Source organism: Tachysurus fulvidraco, chromosome 4 (assembly GCF_022655615.1).
Source record: "Tachysurus fulvidraco isolate hzauxx_2018 chromosome 4, HZAU_PFXX_2.0, whole genome shotgun sequence".
Lineage (NCBI taxonomy): Eukaryota > Metazoa > Chordata > Actinopteri > Siluriformes > Bagridae > Tachysurus > Tachysurus fulvidraco.
The window spans coordinates 27,614,899-27,634,234 of record NC_062521.1 but is presented as its reverse complement, the minus strand read 5'-3'; the positions used below and the strand labels follow the sequence as shown (position 1 = coordinate 27,634,234).

Here is a 19,336-nt window from a genome sequence, read left to right as displayed (position 1 = left end):
GTGTGTGTGTGTGTGTGTGTGTGTGTGTGTCTGTGTGTGTGAAGCTTGTTGGTAAATCAGATTTTGCCCCCAGCTGGACAAATGCATATAACAAGTGTGAAATATTTATAAATGAGTAGCTTTTGTTTTTTCTGGAGGCCTAATGAATTGCATTGCGAAATGCTTGTGTGTGTGTTTGTGTGTGTTAGTGGACATATTATGTGTGCATTTTTGTGTCTGTATGTATATTCATTGCACTGAAAAGGGCAAAAGTATGACCTATTGCCCCACTAAACATGGCAGGGTCAAATTGACCCCGTGCTCTTGAGGAGGAAAGTATTTATTTTATGAAAACATAGTTCAACGAAAATAGACGAAAATTAATTTTACCGTATTTTCCGGACTATAAGCCGCAACTTTTTTCCCACGCTTTGAATCTTGCGGCTTAAACAATGACGTGGCTAATATATGGATTTAAAAAAAAAAAAAAACACACATTCTGTGACATGCTCAGTTTTTTGGCGGCATGAAGCTTTCATTAGACCAATTAAATTGCCGAACGGGTTAAAGGTAGGGTCTCCGATGTTTGAGAAATGCTCCAAACGTGTAGCCAATGAGCAGAAAGGGGCGGGACTTGTCAATATGTGGCGGAGAGAGTGTTCAGTGCACATGTGTGACATTAGCAGGAAGCGGTTTTAACATTGACATGGAGGATAAAAACAAAAAAAGAAAGTGAAGAAAGGCTTACGATAAGGCAAGAAGTAGAATGCAGTTGTAGCTTCCTCTCTACATTACTACGATAGAAACGACGTGTTATTTGTGTAGTAGCAGCGTTTATCTCAGGAGTTATTGACTCTGGAAACTCCAATCTGTGAATATGCGGCCAACTTCCAACTCCTTCAGTTCTCTCCAGCACTGGAAAGCTGATCCTATATTAACACGGGTATTTCTTGCTTTATAGGAGGAAGATAGTGACCAATTACTTTTTTGGTAGGCTACTGTTTACTGCTATTTTTTTATTTTCTGTTACAAGCCGTGTTTCGTTAAAGCCTATTTATTTTTGTTACAAGCTGTGTTTCGTTAAAGCCTGTGTAAAGTTAATTTGTTTCAATGTAAGTGTAGGAACCTGCTGCTTTTAGACATGTGCAGCTTATTTATGTTCAAAATAATCTTTTTTTTTTTTAATTCACTGTGTGACGCTTAAATTCAGGTGCGCTCAATAGTCCAGAAATTACGGTAAATGGCTAAAGTCTAATATCACTGTAATCCGCACAAACTGGACTATAATAAGTGAGCAGCATGTATGTACATGATTGTGTTTTTGAGAAAACAATGTTTATGCGTGGTTAGTGATAAATGAAACATTTTAAATCACTTGAATAAGGCCATAAAACAAATACGTTTGTTTATATGATAGGCGTCAACTATATTGAATATTAGTGTGATTCACACCTGAGAAGACAAAGGCCCACATAATGAGCTGCATAATGAGCCTTTCAAGTAAGTGTGTGACTGAGAGAGGAGTTACAAGAAAGAATGTGAGAACAAAATAAATGTGTATATTTTTTGTTTGTAGTTTATTTAGAATATTTAAGAGGCAAAAAACATGCACAGGAACTTCACACGAGTGCTTTAAGCATATATATACATATATATATATATATACATATGTATATATATATATGTATATATACATATATATATATATATACATATGTATATATATATATGTATATATATTAATCAGAATATAAAAGTCTATCTCTCTCTCAACATGTGTATGCTTTAAAAGTATTTAAAGGAGCATGTGATTGCAATGAAGAACGGTAAGCATATTAACATGCTGCAGCATGGACCTACATGCTGTTGTAGTATGCCAGCTCGATCTTGCAAGGGACACACGCCACAGGTTTTTCTTTACTTTTGAATTTGAAATGATACTGAACCTTGGACATTTTCTTTCGTTTTCTCCTGTTTGAATCTTCTCTTTGCTCATTGCCATTGGTATCGCGCCCTTCCATTTTGAAGCCCGCACTAGCATGCGTCCGTGCCGTCAAATCAAAAGACTGCTAACTCCTTGCGTCTCCTTCCACTTTGATGTAAGCACGTTGTCACACACACACACACACACACACACACACACACACACACACACACACACACACACACACACACACACACACACACACACAAACACACATACACACACACACAATAATTGCACAAGAATGTGAAGTTAGCTTTAAAATGAATTAAAAGAGGCTTCGAGGCAGAGGAATTTGCCTCTATAAATTTTTGTAATCGAGTTACTCGAGGAATCGTTTCAGCCCTACTTTGTTTGAATCCTGTCTATAAAATGTTGATGTAATCATTGATCAGGGCCCTTCCTCTCTCATGCTACATAGGAGTGTGGGGTGCTGCTGCACAGCAGAACACAATAAATTGTAAAACCTTTTTACTCTTGTCTGTGCCTACCAGTGTGATACTTTATACATTAAATCTCTCTAAACTCAAACTTCCAAAGCAAACCATATATAGCTGTTGCAGTACACAGTGAAATAACACAGTGTTTGTTCAGGAATGGTGCTACATAAAACAATGACAGAGCTAAGAACTTAAGTAAGTAATCTTAGCCACATTTTTTTTTTTTTTTTGGTTCCGTAAAGCTGCTCTGAGACAATCTAGCCATGGGGGTCACAGTCCAGTGACTTCTGTGCCGGTGCCAAGCCCGGATAAATAAAGAGGGTTGCGTCAGGAAGGGCATCTGGCATAAAACATTGACAAATTTAACCATGCGAATCGTCAGTACGAATTTCATTCTGGATCGTTCAATGCCCAGGTTAACAACGACCGCCATCGGTGCCGTTTGACCTACAGGGCGCCGGATGAAATTCGGCTACTGTTGGTCGAAGAAGTAGAGGAGGGAGGAGAGTGCACAGACAGAGAGAGAAGAGGAAAGGTAAGAGTGTAGGACTGAGAATAGGAACTCTGAATGTTGGTACTATGACAGGGAAAGGTAGAGAGCTGGCTGATATGATGGAGAGAAGGAAGGTGGATATACCGTGTGTACAGGAGACCAGGTGGAAGGGTAGCAAGGAGAAATCGGGTAGGTGTGGTCCTGATGGAGGAGTTTGTGAGGAATGTTCTGGAGGTGAGAGGGAAAAAAAGAGTAGAAGGGGTGAACTCTGTGGAACAGAATGTAGATAAGATTAGAAAGGATGAAGTCAGGAAGGCTTTGAAGACGATGAAAAGTGGAAAGTCAGTTGGCCCTGACGACATCCCGGTAGAGGTCTGGAAGTGTCTAGGAGAGGCAGCAGTGGAATTTTTAACTAGTTTGTTCAACAGAGTTTTAGAGAGTGTGAGAGGATGCCTGAGGAATGGAGAAGTGTGTTAGTGCTGAACTTTAAGAATAAGGGTGACGTGCAGAGTTAGAGGAAAATATACTATAATACTATAATATATATAAACTATAGGGGGAAAAGTAGCATAGAAGTATGTCAGAGTGGTGCAGGACATGTATGAGAGGGGCAGGACAGTGGTGAGGTGTGCTGTAGGTCAGACAGAGGGGTTCAAAGTGGAGGTGGGGCTGCATCAGGGATCGGCTCTGAGCCTCTTCCTGTTTGCTATAGTGATGGACCAGTTGTCAGAGGAGGTCAGACAGGAGTCTCCTTGGACGATGATGTTTGCAGATGACATTGTGATCTGTAGTGAGAGCAGGGAGCAGGTGGAGGAACACCTGGAGAGGTGGAGGTTTGCGCTGGAGAGAAGAGGTATGAAAGTCAGTCATAGTAAGACTGAGTATGTGTGTGAATGAAAGGGAGGGAAGTGGAACAGTAAGGTTACAGGGAGAAGAGGTGAAGAAGGTACAGGAGTTTAAGTACTTGGGGTCAACAGTCCAGAGTAATAGAGAGAGTGGGAAAGAGGTAAAGAAGTGAGTGCAGGGAGGTTGGAATGGTTGGAGAAAGGTGTCAGAGTTTTGTGTGATAGGAAAATATCAGCAAGAATCAAGGGGAAGGTGTACAGGACAGTGGTGAGACCGGCCATGCTGTATGGTTTAGAGACAGTGTCACTGAAGAAGAGACAGGAGTCAGAGCTAGAGGTAGCCGAGCTGAAGATGTTGAGGTTATCTTTGGGAGTGACAAGATTGGACAGGATTAGGAACGAGTACATCAGAGGGACAGCTCATGTTGGACGTTTGGGAGACAAAGTTACGGAGGCCAGATTAAGATGGTTTGGACATGTTCAGAGGAGGGAGAGTGAGTATATTGGTAGGAGAATGTTGGACATGGAGCTGCCAGGCAGGAGGCAAAGATGAAGGCCAAAGAGGAGGCATATGGATGTAATTAATGAGGATATGACGCTAGTGGGTGCAAGTGTTGAGGTGGAGAGAGATGATTTCTCTGAAGAGAAAAGCCGAAAGAAGAAGAAAGCTGCTTTGAGAATTGTAAAAAGTGCAATGCAAATAAACTTGACTTAACTTGAATCTGTGCAACCTGGTGCAAACAGTGCAAGACAAAAGACAAAAAGACAATGCAGGACAGAAGACAGTGCAAACAAAAAATACAAGACAATACACAAAAACAGCACCAACCAGTGCTGAAATGTGAAAGATGGTAGTAGCAGAGTTCCTCAATGGCCCACTTAATCCCAGGTTTTTATTTAGCACAGTGGCTAGATTAACAAAAAATCTCATATCTGAAAACACTATTCCATCACTGTTCAGTAGTGAGGACTTTATAAGGTTCTTTCTTCACTGATAAAATTGAAAGTATCAGGAACAAAATTGTTGATGTTCAACCCATGACAGCATTTTGTGACCAAGTCTCACCTAAAGCTCTACACTCACAACTACAGTGCTTTACAAATATAGGACAGGAAGAGCTAGATAAACTTATTTATCTAAAGCTAAATTAACAACATGTGTGTTAGATCCCATTCCAACTAAATTACTAAAAGAAGTGTTACATACAGCTGAGCCTCTTCTTAATATAAGGAACTCCTTGAAATCTTTAGTTCATGTTCCGAAATCCTTCAAGTTAGATGTTATTAGGCCCCTCATTGAGAAACCTAATTTAGATCCCAATGAACTATCAAATTATAGACCCATTTCAAACATTTTGTTTATGTCTAAAATATTAGAAAAAGTTGTGCCTGTTCAACTGAGCTCCTTCTTACAGCAGAACAATATCTTTGAAGAGTTTCAGTCAGGTTTCAGGCCACATCAGGGCACAGAAACTGCACTTGTTAAACTTACAAATGACAAAGTCTGCATCTCAATATTAGTTCTACTTGACCTTAGTGCTGCATTCGACACTATAGTTCACAACATTTTCCTAGATCGCATACAAAGTTACACAGGTATTCAGGGACAGGCTTTAAGTTTATTTAGACCCTACCTGTCTGATTGATACCACTTTGTAGATTTAAATGATGAATCCTACAGTTTGTTGGCAGTTAATTATGGGATCATGCTTTGCTTCACAAATCCAGTTTACATTTATGGCATTTGGCAGACGCTTTGAATCATTGAATCCTTCAAAACTGGTTCAATAGGATCACAGACTAAGGAGAGCATCAGTCTAAAACTCTGTTGGGAGGAAACATAGTATATTTTTAAATACATATTACAAACAGAAAAAAATACGCATTAGTTTAAGTTAATTTCAGGAAGACAGAGGCTCAGGGAAAGTTCATTTCACTACTATAGTGCCAGAACAGAAATCTTGATGTCACACATGGCTCAAATATTCAACAAGTAAAAATTACAGACTGCCTCAGACGAACTCTGATAAATAATAAAGTACTTCATGTATTTTGTCACTGCTACACTGGAATAAACTTAATGTTTATTAAGACAATCACGCTCATAATTTTATCTTCTTACAGACACTAAAGGGAGATGACAAGAAATTACCTCAAAAAATAATTTAATACAGCAATAAACAACAGAAAAACAAGTACTGTAACAAGAATCAATAATGTTTGAATAATGATTGAATGAGTGAAGAGTAACAGCATAAAATGTCAGGAAAACACAGCAAAACAAAACTGGAGAGCATCTGGGAAGTACCTAAGAAGTGGCTTAGCAGCCCCCTGTTTAACCACCACACCTTGTTTAAATGCGATGCCATGATAAAATTCAGTCATGCCCCAGCCAATCAGACAAAGAAAAGAAAAAACAAAACAAAGAATAGCAATTATTCTGAACAATTGCACTGAACATGGTTCATTGGCTATACAGTAACAAAACCTGTTACCTCATGACAAGGCGACAACTCGTCAAATAACTTGCCAAATTTCCCTCTAGGCCACTAAGGATGAGCATCTACAAAAAGAGTTAGATCAGTGTGCGGTAGTGGTTGACTTTCCAAATCCTGCCATGCATTCATAGTGCTAGTAGAAGTTAACTAACAATCATGTTGTTCACCATCCAAAATGGTCATCCTCCTGTCTGACAGATTAATTGTCTGGTCCCTCTTAATTGTCAACTCTGGTAAAGAAAGTATCACATCATAGCCTATCTTACACGCATGAGAGATTATTGGCTGCTAACTACATTACTGAGATAAAATGCCATTAGAAAACCCCTGTTTATCTGACACATACAATTGGAAAGGCTTACTGTAATCACAGCTAGCTAAAGTTGTAGCAGTATAAAGGTCCTTCAAAATTTCAAAAACCGCTTCTGCCGTCCACAACAAAGGCGCCTTCTACTGTTCTGCTAATTAAGCAATGCACCCAAATGAGGTACTTTTTAAAGCAATCACAATGTGATCAGCAATGCATTTCTCAATATTGTGAATAAATTGGTGGCTTTTATTACAATATGAAACATAATATGGTTTCACTCATGTGTAAAGTTTTTTTTTTTTTTAATTATTATTCCCACAGTTTAAGCTGTGATACAGATTAATACTTTGGTGAGTGTTCAACCTTTGTGAATGCGTTGGTGAACTTTCAAAGTACTTGACAAGGTAAATCTCTTCCCACAGTGTGAACACTGATAGGGCTTTTCTCCTGTATGAATGCGTTGGTGAACTTTCAAATTACTTGACTGTGTAAATCTCTTCCCACAGTGTGAGCAATAATACAGCTTCTCTCCTGTGTGAATGTGCTGGTGTTTTTTTAAACCACCTGAATTTCTAAATCTCTTCTCACACTGTGAGCATTGATAGGGCTTCTCTCCTGTGTGAAAGCGCTCGTGGGTTTTTAAAGCACTTGAAGTTCTAAAATTCTTCCCACAGTGTGAGTAAACATAAGGCTTCAATCCTGTGTGAATGCGCTCATGGACTTTTAAATCAGTTGCGTCTCTAAAACCCTTCCCACAGTGTGAGCAGCAATGAGGCTTCTCTCCTGTGTGAATGAGCTCATGTTTTTTGAGATACCAAATGCAAGCAAAACTTTTTTCACACTCTGAGCACTGATACGACTTTACTCCTGAGTGAAGAAGCTTATGACTCTTTAAGTGACTTAGTTGTCTAAAACAACATCCACATTGTGAACAGCAATATGGTTTCTCTCCTGTGTGAATACGCATGTGTATATCGAGAATATTCGGCTTGGCAAAACTCTTCCCACACTGTGAGCAGTTGTGAATTATTTTCTTGCCCATTCTGTACAAATCCCTCTGTGGTGATCAATTGTGTGAAGACAGCCAGATGACGAAGTTTCACTGTGTAGCAAAACAGTAGACAAAACATCTTAGATTATTAGGTGCTAAACAAGTATCATGTGCTTTATTCATCATCACAGAAACTGAAAAAGCCACAAGTAAATAAACAAGGCCAAAACTCATGCTGAAGAGATTAATGCTATCTAGAATGCTATCCATGTTCAGTTAAATATACAGCTCCCTCAAAAATAGAGCTGCCACCAAGTGTCCTGGACAAGAGTTTTAAGGTTATGTTGCATGGTTTCTGGTCATTTAGTGGCTTGACAGGTAAAATCTAACTTTATTCTTTAGCAATGCTATGTAAGAGAGGATTATTTTTTCTAATAACAGAACCATTCCATAACTAAACATATGCTGCCAAACTATAAATATAACCCATCGAACTTCAGAATAAAGACTATTGTTGCAAATATAATATTCGAAAGTAACAATGATTAAATAAACACAATGTCACAGTAATGTTTAGAGAATTTAGAAAATTTCAAATTAAATGCATTATTTATTTATGTGATGTATCTAAAGAAATAAAGAAAAAAGACACCAATTTGTAGTGATCTTTTTCTAAAATCCCAGTAATTTCTCAGCAGCCTTCTCAGTGAGGACCTCAACTAAGATGTCAGGGTGTCTCCTTTAAGTACACCTGAGGACAAAGACACAGTCCAACAACAGGCCATTACACAGCCATAAGTCAACTATTAGCACCTTTATTAACCAAGTCTGGGGTTTGGCAGATACACGTCTATAACTATCTGGTCAATTAAAGATATGCAACGTGACTGGAGGGATTGTTCTTATATCAGTGTATGGAGAACAAAATATTAAGTATCTTATATGTAACTAAGTGTACAAGATTCATACAAAAATTCTGCTACACCAGCATTTCACATTAGGACAAACTAGTCTAATACACAACATATTTATGGCAGAATTACAGCCAGAACTGAGAAAATACTGTAACATTTAATGAAAATAAAATGGAGCAAACTTTGGCATTGCTGCACACACTGACAAGTAGAAGCAAATGTGTAATCATTTGTTACAATATAGAGGAATTTGAGTCACAGTAATATATTGGTTTAGTTTGCCATTTGTATTGTCTGAATAAGTTTCTAAAATAAAGTATAATCATCACATTATTCATACTTTAAACCATTTATCAAAAGAACACGAGCCTAATATATATATATATACATATATAAATAATGGAAAATACTATTTTCATACAGTTTATGCTGTACATTTATGGACGTTCTCTGTAAATTAACAACACAGCTGTTAATTTTCCACATTATGCCAATAATGACAAAGTAAACTTATCATATTTTCACTAAAAGTTACTATATATTTTTTATATACTTTTTCACATAGAAATGTATGTGAAATTAACAATTATCTGCATTAAACCTGTTGCTCATTATGTAAAGGGGTTTGAACTCACATGTCATTTTATATTTATGTTTACTCTTACATTTAAACTCTGCAATTCTGCACTCAAACTCAGCATTCGAGGGAAAAATAAACTGCATTTAAAACTTGGAAAAACAGCACATGGAGAAATAAGTTAGAAAATCCCACACACACCCCACAACATCATTCAACATTCATGTGAATTTAAGTAAATGCAATATAATAAAGAGAGAATAAAATCACCAGTCTCCGTCTGCACGATGCTATTGAGCAAGTCTGCTTGTGTCATTGCATATATACCCGCGGTGCACCACTGATTAAGGCCCCACTTGCAACAATTTACAGGAACTTCAAACAAGAATCATAAAGCAGTGAATTTAAGCTTTAGTTAAGTGAAAAATTACATTTAACAAGTTTTGATAACGTTAACCTATTCACAAAATTAATTATTTATTCATCACGTGTAGCCCCGCCCCCAAAACAAGCGAAATCAAAAATTTGCACAACATGGACAAGTGACATATCAAAGCACTCAGCACAATGAGGGGAACTGCCCCATGGGTATTCTGGTCCCATAAAACCCTAAAATAAAACATTGAAGACAGATATTTTAAACAGTTTTTGAATGTTAAATGCATCTTCTATGACCTCCTCCAATAATAATTTGTGATAAATATTTGAAAATATAACTAAATTAGGTAAGGTCAACTTTAGATTTATTAGTAGTACTAATATCATTTAGTTAACTTCAAGCACATTTGTTTATTTTTATCTTTCTCAATTCAATATATTTGTTTTGCACATTTAACAATTTATATTGTTTCATAGCAGCTTTATAAAGTATAGAAACAGAACAAAAGTGTAAAGTTTAAAAGTGAACTAGATTTGTAAAGTTCGTCACGACAAACTTTGATGTTGGCTTTTCACCCCACCGGGTATTCTGTTGACATCACTCGACACCACGTGGCGTTACGTGTAGCGCCGCCCCCAAAACAAGCGAAATCAAAAATTTGTACAACATGTACATGTGACATATCAAAACACTCAGCACAATGAGGGGAACTGCCCCATGGGTATTCTGGTCACGTCACGTGACGTCACGTGTAGCCCCGCCCCCAAAACAAGCGAAATCAAAAATTTGCACAACATGGACATGTGACATATCAAAACACTCAGCACATTGAGGGGAACTGCCCCACGGGTATTCTGGTCACGTCACGTGAAATTAAAAAATTTGCACAACATGGACATGTGACATATCAAAACACTCAGCACAGTGAGGGGAACTGCCCCACGGGTATTCTGGTCATGTCACATGCTCATGTCCACTCACTTTCAAAAGTTTTGCACCCTAGCGGTCCAGTAGCTTTCACAATCTTTCTGTCCACTCGCCTCCAAAATGCACTGGCCTTTGCGAGTACTTGCACCGTCAAAGCCAACATTAATGTTTGTTGCAACGAACTTTACAAATCTAGTTATTATTATTATTATTATTATTATTATTATTATTATTATTATTATTATTATTAAAATCCATATCCAACATCATTTTACCAATATAACCACTCTCCCAACTTTGTACATGTCCAGAGCATCTTAATCTCTGTTCTTGTCCCAAAAACAGCCAACCAGAACTGTCCCTCTGAGATGCTCGTTCATAATAAGCATGTTATTATCATGTGTACAGAAGTCAAGTCAAGTAACGTTTATTGTCATTTCAACCATATATAGCTGTTACAGTACACAGTGAAACAAGACAACGTTTCTCCAGGATCATGGGGTTACATAAAACAAAGACAGGGCTAAGACTTAGAAAGTCCTCGATTCCTAGATACATAAAGTCCAACTGTGCACTGTGTGGCTAGGACAGTTGCAAACATATGACCAAAAGTTTGTGGACACCAGATCAGAACACTAAATTTAGCTTGCTGAACGTTTCAGACTTAGTCTTCATTTGCCGTTATAATAACCTCCAGTGTTCTTTAGAGTGTGGCCCTCAGCTACAAGAGCATTAGTGAGGTCAGACAGAAATGCTGAATGTTGACAAGGTTGAGTCAGACATTACATTTATATAATTTACACAAGTGAGCAGTTTGAGGCCTTGCTCAAGGGCCCAGGAATTTAAACTCACATCCGTCTGGCCAGTAGTCTAACATTTTAGCCACAAAGATACTACATATACTGTTCTACTGAAACAAAGTTGTAATGTTACAGCATAAAAATACTTTCTCTATAATTGGGTGCTTCTATTTTTGTGGAACTAGCTTGGGAGAAGAACCACATGTTAGTTTGAACAGGAGTGCACATTCTTTTGACCATAAATATATATGTGTCATTTACCTTTAATTTCATACAGGTGCAGCTAACAGAGGAACCACATACTGTCTCTTATCACATTAACTCATTATCACGTTAACTATGTTACCTGATCATTTGAGTGTTATAACTTCTATCCACCAATTGGAGGACTGTATCCACATATTCATAGAGGGCCCATGTTCTAAACCCATTGATAATACCACTGTATGTGTATACTCAGTCTTTTCTTTGCGTAATTTTGTACCTGAAGCTCACTGAATTCTTCTTCTTTCAGCTCAAGTAGCTGAACTTGTTGGTTTAACAAGGGAATGTTGTCTGCTTTAAAACCAAGCATTTATATTGGAGTTACAGCCAGGCTCTGGTTTGGCCTTGTCATGTCCTGAAAGAAAAGCAGCAGTCAGCTGTAGCAGTCCAACGATTGGATGGGCCATGATTCTTGCCCTTATTGACATTGAGATGTTTGCTAACACTGAGGCCTCTAAAAGATCAGAAACCGGTGTTCTATGTGCATGTCCAATTTTAATAGTGAACACCAAAAGCTAAATCAGCAAAGTGAATCAGTATATAGTTACTGCATGTCATGGTTTCCCTGAGGAGAGGGCACCCCTTCTTTTATTGAACAATTCTCAGGTTTTTATTGTCTAAAAAAATGGGTGTGACTTGTCTCTGTTCTAATGGCAATGACCAATTTTTCCTCAGCAGTTCTGAGTGCAAGATTCACGTGAACTTTCTGTTTTATTAATGATGCTTTCCTGCATCTACTGACCTAAACCAACACTGTTTTGTGGGTATGCAGTAGTCAAGCCTATACATTGTAATTGGACTGGGTGCTGCTATCAAGTTTTTGTTGTCCCTACTGTCTCTGTACTTACCTAATCCTCCCAGCTGAGAGTCCCCTGTGTTTCATCACCATGGCAGGTGATCTTCATATCGTCTTATCCATAGTGAATGATACTGAACAAGCTCTGCAGTTTGTCATTGGTGAATTAAAGGCTATGAGAGACGTAGTTATTCAAAATAGGACCTCTTGACTGCAGAGTGGTGGTGTCTGTAAGATGTTTAACACCTCATTCTGGTTATTTATTTCTAATAATGTTCACATCCACCAATATCATTCAACATATACAATATATGCGAGAATCTGGGTGATCTGTAAGTGCCCTATTTAACATTTTCATGGCAGTTCCACTTAGTAAGATGAAGTCATGCTTTTTGTTAGAGAAGACCACCCTCTGAACTCTGGCATGCACAGCTGCACAGACTTAAAGGATGACTGGTATTTGAGGTTGGGACCTAAGAGAGCATTAATATAATTTGAATAGATTTTTGCACTCTCTGTACTGGGCTGACTGGGTGACATTTGTTTATGACCAAATCTGCTCCGGGTGTGTGTGTTCACTGCTGTGTGTGTGCACTTTGGTTAAATGCATTCTGAGTATGGGTGACCATGTCAACCACCATGTCAGTTTCTGCAGTATCTTTTGTTTATCATTAGATATCACTGAATATTACACCTATCTTCTGTATAAATACTCCCTGTTCATCTGATTAAATTTCAAAGATATTTGTTATTCAGTAACTGTCTTTGCATGGCTCTTTTGCAGTATCATCCATGACATCAGCAGAGGTAGCTGCAGCAGCACTTATCAGGCTTCTTCACCAAGTGAACCAGAAATTCTAACAGGTTCACAAGACTACAAATATGTTTGCTGCTTGTTTAGCCAACTCATATGCTGTCATATTCTCATATTCTACTTACAAAAATCCTGCCTGTCTTTTGTACTGTTCATTCAACAATTGTGATTTTTTTCTTCACAAATCGAGTTTAAATTCATGGCATTTGGCAGAAGCTTTGAAATATTGAATCTTTCAAAACTAGTTCAATAGGTCACAGACTAAAGAAAACATCCATCTAAAACATAGGGAGGAAACTTTGAACATTTTTAAATACAGATTACAAACAGGAAAAAATATGCTCAAATATGCAACAAGTAGAAATTACAGACTGCCTCCGACAGTCTATTTGTCAATAGTACACAGGAATAAACTTCATGTTAATTAGGACAATGACTCTCATCATTATATCTTCTTACAGACAATAAAAGGAGATGACAATGAATTAGCTCAAAAAATTATTTATTACCCCCATAACCAACAGAAAAACAAGTAACAAGAATCAATAATGTTTGCGATTGAATGAGTGTCTAAAAGAGTATTAACAGAAAAAAATGTCAGGAAAACACAGCAAAAAAAAAACAGAAAACTGGAGAGCATCTGGTAAATTCCTAAGAAGTGGCTTAGCAGCCCCCTGTTTAACCACACCTTGTTTAAATGCGATAACATCATGAAATTCAGGGGCGTTCAATTCATGCCCCAGCCAATCAGACAAAGAAAAGAAGAATAAAACAACCAAATCCAGAACAACCAATCCATATAATAAAGGCCTCTCTGTGCCCAGGTGGAACCAAAGTGGTGACTTAACAATTACACTGAACATGGATCATCGGCTGTATAACAAAACCTGTTACCTCATGACAAGGTGACAACCGTGTAAACAGCGAAATTTCCCTCTAGGCAACTAAAGATGACCATCTACAAAAAAAGTTAGATCTGTGTGTGGTAGTGGTTGACTTTCCAAGTCCTGCCATGCATTCATAGTGTTAGTAGAAGTTATCTAACAATCATGTTGCTCACCATCCAAAATGGTCATCTTCCTGTCTGACAGATTAACTGTCTGGTCCCTCTTAATTGTCAACTCTGGTAAAGAAAGTATCACATCATAGCCGATCTTACACACAGGAGAGATTATAGGCTGCTAACCCCATTACTGAGATCAAATGGCATTAGTTTATCTGACACATGCCATTGGAAAGGCTTACTGTAATCACAGCTAGCTAAAGTTGTAGCAGTATAAAGGTCCTTCAACATTTCAAAAGCCGCTTCTGCCGTCCACACCAAAGGTGCCTTCTACTGTTCTGCTAATTGAGCAATGCATGCAAATGAGGTACTTTTTAAAGCAATAACACTGTGACCAGCAATACATTGCTCACTATTGTGAATAAATTGGTGGCTTTTCAAACCAGTTTATTATGTAAAACTCTTTTTTTACAATATGAACCATAATATTGTTATGAATATTGAATATATTTTTTTAATTATTATTCCCACAGTTTAAGCAGTGATACAGATGACTACATTGGTGAGTTTTCAACCTGTGTGAATGCGTTGGTGAACTTTCAAACTACTTGAACGGCTAAATCTCTTGCCACATTGTGAGCAATGATACGGCTTCTCTCCTGTGTGAATGCGTTGGTGACTTTTTAAAGTACTTGATTTTGTAAATTTCTTCCCACAGTGTGAGCACTGATACGGCTTCTCTCCTGTGTGAATGCGTTGGTGACTTTTTAAATTACTTGGTTGTGTAAAACTCTTCCCACAGTGTAAGCAGTGATATGGTTTCTCTCCTGTGTGAAAGCGCTGGTGGGTTTTAAATGCACCTGAATTTCTAAAACTCTTCCCACAGTGTGAGCACTGATACGGCTTCTCTCCGGTGTGAATGCGTTGGTGGTTTTTTAAATTACTCGATTGTGTAAAACTCTTCCCACATTGTGAGCACTGATATGGTTTCTCTCTTGTGTGAATGCGCTCGTGGGTTTTTAAATCACTTGATGTTCCAAAATTCTTGCAACAGTGTGAGCAAACGTATAGCTTCAGTCCTGTGTGAATGCGTTCATGTACTTTTAAATCATCTGCGTCTCTAAAACCCTTCCCACAGTGTGAGCAGCAATGAGGCTTCTCTCCTGTGTGAATGCGCTCATGTTTTTTGAGATTCCAACTGCTAGCAAAACTTTTTTCACACTCTGAGCACTGATACGACTTTACTAATGAGTGAACAAGTTTATGTCTGTTTAAGTTACTTATATGTCTAAAACTCTGTCCACATTGTGAACAGCAATATGGTTTCTCTCCTGTGTGAATGCGCATATGTTGTTTGAGAATATACGGCTTGGCAAAACTCTTTCCACACTGTGAGCAATAGTGACTTATTTTCTTGCCCATTCTGTACAAATCCCTCTGTGGTGATTTATTGTGTGAAGACAGCCAGATGACGATGTTTCACTGTGTAGCAGAACAGTACACAAAACATCTTAGATTATTAGATGCTAAACAACTATCGTGTGCTTTATTCATCATCACAGAAACTGAAAAATTGCAAGTAAATAAACAAGGCCAAAACTCATGCTGAAGAGATTAGTGATATCTAGAATGCTATCCATGTTCAGTTAAATATACAGCTCCCTCAAAAATAGAGCTGCCAACAAGGGTCCTGGACAAGAGTTTTAAGGTTACGTTGCATGGTTTCTGGTCATTTAGTGGCTTGACAGGTAAAATCCAACTTTGTTCTTTAGCAATACTATGTAAGAGGATTATTTTTTCTAATACAGAACCATTCCATAACTGAACACATGCTGCCAAACTATAAATATAACCCATCGACCTTCAGCATAAAAACTATTGGTGCAAATATAATATTTGAAAGTAACGATGATTAAATAAACACAAAAGTCTAAGAAACTGCAACGTCACAGTAATGTTTAGAGAATTTCAAATAAAATTATTTATTTTCTTTACTTATCTAAAGAAAGAAAGAAAAAAGACTTACTAAGTTGAAGTGATCTTTTTCTTAAATCCCAGTAATTTCTCAGCAGTCTTCTCAGCGAGGACCTCAACTAAAATGTCAGGGTGTCTCCTTTAAGTACATCTGAGGACAAAGACACAGTCCAACAAAAGGCCATTTCTCAGCCATTAGTCAACTATTAGCACCTTTATTATCCGAGTCTGGAGTGTGGCAGGTAAACGTCTATAACTGTCTGGTCTATTAAAGATATGCAAAGTGACTGGAGGGATTGTTCTTATATCGGTGTATGGAGAACAAAATATTAAGAATCTTATATGTAACTAAGTGTATAAGATTCATGCGAAAATTCTGCTACATCAGCGTTTCACATTAGGACAAACTAGTGTAATACACAACATATTTATGGCAGAATTATAGCCAACTACAACTGAGAAAATACTGTAACATTTAATGAAAATAAAATGGAGCAAACTTTGGTATTTCTGCACACACTGACATGCAGAAGCAAATGTGTAAATACATTAATCCTTTGTTACATTATAGAGGAATTTGAGTCACAGTAATATATTGGTTTAGTTTGACATTTGTATTGTCTGAATAAGTTTCTAAAATAAAGTATAAACATCACATTACTCATACTTTAAACCATTTATCAAAAGAACCCTAGAGTCTAATTTATATATATATATATATATATATATATATATATATACATATATATATATATATGTATATATATATATATATATATATATATATATATATACATAAATATATATATATATATATATATATATATATATATAAAATGTGTGGGGGGGGTATGGAAAATACTATTTTCATACAGTTTATGCTGTATATTTATGGACATTCTCTGAAAATTAACAACCCAGCTGTTATTTTTCCACATTATGCCAATTTTCACTAAAAGTTACTATTTTTTTATGTAGTTTTTATTTTTTATATAGAAAAAAACTTGCATTAAACTCTGCATTAAACTTGTTGCTCATTATGTAAAGGGTTTTGACGTCACAAGTCTTTTTATATTTATGTTTACTTTTACATTCAAACTGCAATTCTGCACTCAAATTTAGCATCTGAGGGAAAAAATAAAACTGCATTTAAAACTCGGAAAAACAGCACATGGAGAAATAAGTTAGAAAATCCCACACACACCCCACAACATTATTCAACATTTATGTGAATTTAAGTAAATGCAAGATAATAAAGAGAGAATAAAATCACCAGTCTCCGTCTGCACACACGATGCTAATGAGCAAGTCTGCTTGTAGTCATTACATACAGTAAATACCCGCGGTGCACCACTGATTAAGGCCCCACCGGCAACAATTAATAGGAACTTCTAACAAGATTCATAAAGCAGTGAATATAAGCTTTAGTTAGGTGAAAAAAATTACATTTAACAAGTTTTGATAACGTTAACCTATTCACTAAATTAATTATGTATTCATTACAAATAATAAAAGTCTTTAAACTGGCATTTCCCAGTCAACCGGCTACACTGTCAAGCAAAAAATATGACATGTCTACCTTCAGCATCAAGACTTTTGTTGCAAATGTAATATTTAAAAGTAACATTGTACTTAATATTTTTAAGGAATATAAAAACACAACGTTTCCTATCGACTATGCTAAGGTTTACATGTTTCTTTTATTGATTGTATTATGTATTTTTCAGGAAACTAATAAATAATTAACTTATTAACTGCAACATCACAGTTATTTATTTATTTGTTTGTTTATTTATTTATTTAATGAAAAACTTTGTGATATTATTCTTAAATCACAATAATTTCACAGCAGTCTTCTCAGTAAGGACCTAAATTAAAATGACAAGTTACTCAAAATCAGGAGTTTCCTTTAAGTTCATCTCATGACAAAGACACAGTCCAACAACAGGTCATTTCACAGCCATTAGCCAACTATTACCACCTTATCATCTGAGTCTGGGTTGTGGCTTGTGAACGAACAGAACCATCAGGTCAGTTAAAGATATGTGAAAAGGCCTGGATAGATTGTTCCCATCAGGGTATAGAGAACAAAATATTTGATTATTATATTATATCTAATATATTTAATACAAAAAATATGCTTTAATGAAATGAAGCAGGATTTTACAGAAAAAATAGTAAGCCTAAACCACAACACAGATTTATGGCAGAATACAGCCAACTACAACTGAGAAAATTCTGTAAAATTTAATGCATTTAAAAGGAGCAAACTTTGCCATTGTGTTAATAGGACATTATTTCAGATGTATATCTAAATTCATCCCTAGTAAATACATTTCTTTAAAAGTTTCAAAAAGCATCATTAAGGTTTTACATTATGAAGTACAAGTGTTCTAAATTGTCCTAAATTATAAATGCTGCTCTTGATAGTGACCAAAATCAGATGATCTTAGTTACAGTGGATAGTTTGTATATAAATAATTAAACATTAATAGAACAGTTGTAAGTTTCATTTGAATGTTCAATATGAGCATATGAGTCCTGTCATAAGAACCTAACAGTGTTTACTGATTTATCATATCAGCAGTTAGAAGGTACATATCATATATGTACATGACACTCATCTACAGTTCAGATTATCCACTGAAACAATATTGTGATCACCATCTGGCACATAAATGTCCCATAAAACCCTAAAATAAAACATTGAAGACAGATATTTTAAACAGCTTGTTTGAATGTCAAATGCATCTTCCATGACCTCCTCCAATACTAATTTGTGATAAATATCTGAAAATATAACTAAATTAGGTGAGGTCAACTTTAGATTTATTAGTAGTACTAATAGCATTTAGTTAACTTCAAGCACATTTCTTGTTTATTTTTATTTTTTTCAATTCAGTATATTTCTTTAGCGCATTTAACAATTTATATTGGTTCATCACAGCTTTATAAAAGTATAGAAACAGAATAAAAATTTTAAGTTTAAAAGTTAATTATTATTATTATTATTATTATTATTATTATTATTGTTATTATTATCATTATTATTATTATTATTATTAAGATCCATATCCAACATCATTCTACCATTATAACCACTCTCCCTCCACTGTACATGTCCAGAGCATCTTAATCTCTGTCGTTGTCCCAAAAACAGCCAACCAGAACTGTCCCTCTGAGGTGCTAGTTCATAATAAATATGTTATGATCATGTGCACAGAAGTCAAGTCAAGTCAAAGGAAGAAAAGTTTATTGTCATTTAAACCATATATAGCTGTTACAGTACACAGTGAAACGAGACAACGTTTCTCCAGGATCATGGTGTTACATAAAACAAAGACAGGG

General features: G+C 36.4%; 1 protein-coding gene across 1 annotated transcript; it reads right to left on the bottom strand.

The window, feature by feature from the left end:
* Window positions 1-5,489: 5,489 nt before the first annotated feature.
* Window positions 5,490-17,355, bottom strand: LOC125138383 (zinc finger protein 658B-like). The gene is made up of 4 exons (XM_027177807.2): window positions 17,262-17,355; window positions 16,041-16,139; window positions 14,590-15,496; window positions 5,490-7,500 (listed from the first exon to the last, which is right to left on the bottom strand). Exons 3-4 carry the CDS (start codon window positions 15,434-15,436, stop codon window positions 6,908-6,910), a joined length of 1,440 nt encoding a protein of 479 aa, XP_027033608.2. The 5' UTR covers window positions 15,437-15,496; window positions 16,041-16,139; window positions 17,262-17,355; the 3' UTR covers window positions 5,490-6,907.
* Between the last annotated feature and the right edge of the window lie 1,981 nt (window positions 17,356-19,336).

What these genes read in the sequence shown, in the direction of transcription:
- LOC125138383 (XM_027177807.2), bottom strand. Translation starts at nt 15,436, where the DNA reads ATGGGCAAGAAAATAAGTCACTATTGCTCACAGTGTGGAAAGAGTTTT. An exon ending in TCACCAACGCATTCACACAG is followed by an intron (nt 7,501 to 14,589) that starts GTTGAAAACTCA and finishes GTATTCACACAG; the next exon opens with GAGAGAAACCATATTGCTGT.